At 51.6% G+C, this 5,898-nt stretch overlaps 1 protein-coding gene across 1 annotated transcript; it reads right to left on the bottom strand.

The window, feature by feature from the left end:
* Positions 1-1,007: 1,007 nt before the first annotated feature.
* LOC104464152 (DNA polymerase epsilon catalytic subunit A-like) lies at positions 1,008-5,761 on the bottom strand (the record flags this gene model as incomplete). The annotated part of the gene is made up of 7 exons (XM_010076789.1): positions 1,008-1,115; positions 1,998-2,210; positions 3,109-3,222; positions 3,863-3,995; positions 4,590-4,709; positions 5,285-5,370; positions 5,651-5,761. Coding segments are annotated over 7 exons (885 nt in total), but the record flags the coding sequence as incomplete, so codon positions are not given.
* Between the last annotated feature and the right edge of the window lie 137 nt (positions 5,762-5,898).

Here is a 5,898-nt window from a genome sequence, read left to right as displayed (position 1 = left end):
CAGCACTGTGCCCTCGTGGCCAAGAGGGCTAATGGCATCCTGGGGTAGGTCGAGAGAAAAAACTTCTTCACAGTGAGGGGGACAGAGCACTGGAACAGGCTGCCCAGAGAGGTTGTGGAGTCTCCTTCTCTGGAGACATTCAAAGCCCGCCTGGATGCGTTCCTGTGTGATCTGATCTAGGTGTTCCTGCTCCAGCAGGGGGATTGGACTAGATGATCTTTTGAGGTCCCTTCCAATCGCTAACATTCTGTGATTGTGATTCTGTAATTTTCCTCTTGGCAGCTAGTACAGGGCTATGTTTTGGCTGATAACACACTGATGTTTTATTTGTTGCTGAGCAATGTCTACATTGAGCCAAAGACATCACAACTTCCCATGCTTTGCAGTGTGCAGTGCACAAGAAGCTGGGAGGGAGCCCAGACAGAGCTACAGACCCACAAACACTGGTTTAAGATTTGAGCTTAGGTTTAGGATTGAGGCCCAAACTGGCCAATGGTCTATTCCATATCATCCCACATGATGCCCAGTATATAGACGAGGGTGGCAGGAAGTTCACTCTTGCTTTCTTGGTCAGCTCGCTCTTTCTTCCAGGATTGTGGTTTTGGGACTCTCCCTGCTCCTGGATCGTTAGCTGGGAATGAGCTGGGCCTTGGTCATCGGGTGGTGAGCAGTTTCACTGTGTTATCACTCATTTGTATATTATTACTATTATTATAATTATTCTTTTCAATTTTATTGTATTTCAGTTTCTAAATTGTTCTTATCTCAACCCACAAGTCTCCTTGCTCTTTACCCCTTCAATTCTCTCCCCTATTCCCTAGGGACGGGGGAGGGTGAGCGAGCGGCTGCATGGTTTTCGGTTGCCACTGTGTTAAAACCACAACAACGGGCTTCTTGATCTCTCTCCATAGAGCATAAAATGAATGTGAACAGGCACTTTAAAGCTGCAGACCCAGCCTGGCAGCTAAGCCTTCCCTGCAAGCCTAGCTGTGCTGTGGGTGACGTACCTCCTGGAAGTTGGTGACTTGATCCAAGGGCAAACCCTCCTCCTCCTCGATGGCGTGCCGCAGTGTCTTCTCCACGTGCTGCACCAGGAAGTCAAAAGTAGCTGGATTCTGCAGGGGCATAGGGATGGCACTGAGACCGGGAGCAGCCTTTCCCAGCTGCAGCCTGGCAGTTCCTGCCCTGCTGCCGGAGCTCTAAGCCTGGCTCCGCAGCAGAGGGCAGCATATGAATGCATGAGCAGGGTCTACACTACTGATACCAGGCCAGGAAAAAAAAAATGCAAAGAAGGGAAGAGACAAAGGCAAATAACTAGCAGGCGTCTGGATTTGTGTTTGGTAGTGCAGCACCACGTGCTGGCTGGTGCAAGGGTCCAAAGATTCAGACTTAGTCCAGACTCTTTTATACACCCAGTGCATGCTCCCCCATGATCATTCACTAGATGATATCCACAAAAATGTCCCACACTGAGTGTGGTGCATTGGACAGCAGAGAGTGAAGCTGCCTGTGAAAACTTAAGAGTCCATGAGCACAACACAAGCATGAAGCAGGGCAAGGGGGAGGTGATGGAGATAGCAGCGAGAACCAGAAACAGGTGAAAGATGCCCAAGAAGGGTTCAGAAGGAGTTTAGTTTGGGTGGGAGAACGACAGAGGGAGGCCAGAACCCCAAGGGGACAGAGGTATATCTTCCAAGAACCACTGGCTCAAAACCAACCCCAAATGCCCACTTCACTGCTCTCCCTTGCTGTCAACAAGATCTGCCTTGCTTCCAGTATGTGACACATGACACGTGCTCTCCCAGTGAAGCCCAGATGGATTGCTCCCATCCTTGCCCAGCCCAGCTCCATGCAGCTGCAGGTGTTCAGGGTCCCCTGAAGTGTGACAGACACTGTCCCAGCCCAGTAGGGACACACAGGAGATGTTAACACCCGCTCAGGGTTGTTCCTCACCACCACGATCCTCTGCAAGGACAGGGGTTGGCTGCGTCTCTTACCATTTTGAAGCGGCAGGGGATGTCACTGCGGAAGACCCCAGATTCCAGCGCTTCCACATGGCCTCCCACGTATGTCTCCGAGTCCAGCACATGGCCATCTTCTGTAAGTTTGTTGAATTCCTGCTCCTGCTTGTTGGGGAAGATGATGTTGGCGTGATAGGCCTGAACCATCAGCAGTGCCTCGCACAGTGTCCCAGATCCTTTCCTTAACACCTGCAGGAGAGGCATCAAAGCTGCTTTTAAACTAAAAAAAGAGTAGATTTAGATAAGATATAAGGAAGAAATCCTTCATTATGAGGGTGGTGAGGCAGTGGCCCAGGCCGCCCAGGGAAGCTGTGGATGCCCCATCCCTGGAGGGGTTCAAGGCCAGGCTGGATGAGGCTTTGGGCAACCTGGGCTAGTGGGAGGTGTCCCTGCCCATGGCAGGGGGGTTGGAACTAGGTGACCTTTGAAGGTCCCTTCCAATCCAAACCATCCTGCCATTCAGCAAGAAGTCTTGTACTAGTACCAGTGGGACCGCACTGGTGACACGTGTGACCAGGCAGCGGGCAGTGCTGCAGCCCATGGCAAGGATGATGGGAGCAAGTGAGAAACCAACACCGACTCGTTCGTGTTGGCCAGGAGGGGAGCAGGCTATGGACAGTACAAAGACCTCCAGACCTCTGCTGCCACCATCTCCTGGCACTACTGCACTGTCCAGCACCTTTGTAAGCTAAACAAGGTGAGGACAGAGGGACATTTTCTACATGCTTAGCACAGACAGCTTCCTAACCATCCTCCCTACAGCTGACAACAGCCATCAGGAGACCCAGCTTTGCATGACCGCAACTGCAAGTAAACTTGGCTGAGCATAGAGCATCAGCCATACTTTCTTGCTCTGGCTCTGTACTGCCAGCCCTCAGGTCTCTTGTTCTTAAGCACCTCTCTCAAAACACCACCAGGCTGCCGAGAGAAAGGAGAAGCATCCCAATCCACCCTCTCTCCCTCCCTGACACAGACGGGAACGTGCCCGGGCAGTGGGAACCAGGTCCGTGGCCAGAGCATCCCTGCAGTGTGGGAGATGTGGCTCTTTGCCCAACAAAGAAAATCATCATTTCAGGAGTTCACCCACCTCATCAGGCTCCATGGGAATGATGGTGCACAAGGCGAAAATGAAAGGATGCACATACTTCATATACATGTAATAGGTAGCAACTGCGTCAGACACTGAATAGGTGGCCAGGGTCTGTCGGGGAAGGGCGAGAGGCAAATTAATCACGATCACATGTGATAGAGCAGCTCAACAACAATAATCCTTCACTGCTTCCTGCTGGACATGTGCGTACCAGCAGGAAGAATGGAAAAGGTGTCTTTCTCCACATTCTAGGTTGTAAAGAATAATCTGTTCGCGTCCAAGGACATCCTGCTCTAGCTCTAATTACACAGCGATACATCAGCTTTGGATAAGACATGGGGAGGATGAGCCATGGCAGAGCTGCTGCCCTGTCTGGCATCAGGAGGCTGCTCCAGGGCTTCATCAGAAATCCCCTGCCCGCGACATCTGTGCTATTTATTGTCCCTCCAGCAAGTTATGGCCCTTTGTGGTATTTCTGATTTGGGTGGCACTTGCCCCCTTGCATTGATGTAAATAGAGAAAATACACAGTGCCAGTGTTAGAACCACTTCAAAGAAATGCTGTTCTTTCTCCCCACAAGCTCAAGTGCTTCTAAGGCATCAGCAATTTCCGTGAGTCAGATTGAGTTAACTTCTCAAAACTCACTGCACTAAGCAAAAAACATTTGGTAACACTTGAAGATTCAATCACATTGCAGCTGCTCTGGGCTTGTCTTCCAGCTGCTCAGAGATACAGCACAGAGAGGGAATACCTGCGGCTGCTCCGTAGCCATCCGGCACATCTCTTCAGGGTCCAGCTCCACTGGATCATAACCCAGTTTTGCTTTAGTTGCTGCTTTCAGGTTGTGACTTCCCACTGGGAGGTAACTGTCTCTCTTCACCCACCTGGACAGAATCATGCAAGTACCAGTTTGTGCAGAGGAATGAGCCCTGCCCTTCAAAAAGGGGCTCAAGCTTGCAAACAGGACCTCTGTCACAAAGGGGATCTCTCACTGAGGACAGCCAAGAGCCGAGCATCCAGTGCGGTGGAGTAAGAGGTCGCCCATCTTCAGATATCCTGCGTCCCTACCAATGCACTTAAATCCCAACCAGGACAAACCCCCCTACCCATCCCATCACCACTGCTCAGAACTACCACCTTCCAACTCCCTCAGTGGCTCTAAGATAAATATTGAAGCACTGGAGGAGACCCCAGCAGGACTGCAAGGCCAGCCAGCCACTGTCCCCTCGGACACCAGAGGACAGCCACCAGCGGCTGCAGGGAGAGGCAGGGCTTGCAGGCCCCGACGCTCGGCAGCTGCTGCGGTACGCAGAGGGCCGAGGGGAAGCAGCACAGTCACAGAAACGGACCATCACGCCTAGGGAGGTGCGACACACGAGAGCTTCCAACAGAGAGGAGGAGGACAGTGATCAAATACAACTGTAGCTATTGAATATAAAGTCAAGAGATAAAGATGACAAAAAGGTAGCATTCAGTACCTTAAACAGTCCATGTGGATGCACTGGGATGATTTGTACTCTCCCTGGCTGTCCTTCTGAAACCCAATTTCCTGATACATATTAATTCCATGAGCCGCTGCTCTTGCTTCCACAAAGGGCCTGGGAAAAGAGGCAACGTGAAGAGAAGGAACAGAACAGCCCCTTCTCTTTATCTCCAGCAACAGTTTCACAACTTCTGTGTTACAAACTACCTAAAGAATTTTTCTTGTGATTCATCTGTGATATCTGCGCACAAGGAAAACTTCCCGCAGGACAGGATTGCAGCATGACCCAAGAGGCAAAGCCGCTCGCTGACATCCTGCACCAGGAGGGGGAGGCCCATGGTCCCCCTCCCCTTGCTCCCCAAAGGCTTGTCTGCACCCCTCTCCCCGACATCCTCCAGGTCTTTTGCCCCTCTCCCCGCTCTACCAAGGCTGGGCTCATCCATACACCAACATTTCCACACTGACAAAGGTTCAAAGCAGCTCAGCCAGGCGGATGGGGCTCCACAGAAGCTCACACTTCCAAGCCCGTGATGCAGGATTTGGCGAGGTGCTCAGAGTGGCCAGACAGTCGGCATGAATCACACGCTCTCACCACTCTGTGAGCCATGGGAGGATGTCGAGGCTGGTACCTGACCCTGCCCCACAGCTCAGGTGACACCTTGCCAGCTTAGTTTTCACTCCTGATCTCACCAGTCAAAGAAGTCTCCGTTGTACGTGACAATGATGGTGGGCTTGGTCTCCTGGACATGTTCAAACCACCTCTGGATTAAATGAGCCTAGGATGAAACAGAAGAGTAGAAAAGATAAATACATAAAGTAACTTCAGCTCCTCCATGGAGAGGTGCTGGATACCGTACAGTTTACTCCACCCTTTTCCTCTCCTCCCCACCTAGCCCTAACCTGACCTCTCTTGCCCTTATTACCAAGCAATGAAAGCATGACCAGCCCTGCCGGACCCACCACGCTCCCCAGCGAGGCAGCCTACCAAGCCATGAGCTCTCTTGGGCCAACAAGAGCCCCAGGCAGGTAAAAAGTCTGCCAGGCAGAATTACTTACTTCATCTGGTTCATTAAAGACACAAAAAGGACCCTCATACTCTGGCTTTGGAGTAAACTCGAAGTCTTCGATATCCTCAGAGACGATCTCCCTGTTTGTGATCAGGTAGCCCTACGGGAGGTGACAAGGAGGCAGTTAGGAGGACTTGGCTTGCAGACAACCCCAAAATGCTGTCCAAACGACGCGACGCTTTCTTCTTGAAAGCCAGAGCTTCTGTCCAGGGGGAACAACTGTCTGGGAGTCACCTG

This window comes from Pterocles gutturalis, unplaced genomic scaffold (assembly GCF_000699245.1).
Source record: "Pterocles gutturalis isolate BGI_N339 unplaced genomic scaffold, ASM69924v1 scaffold3818, whole genome shotgun sequence".
Classification (NCBI taxonomy): domain Eukaryota; kingdom Metazoa; phylum Chordata; class Aves; order Pterocliformes; family Pteroclidae; genus Pterocles; species Pterocles gutturalis.
Note: the sequence above shows the minus strand (reverse complement) of the source record. Positions and strands in the feature narration are given on the sequence as shown.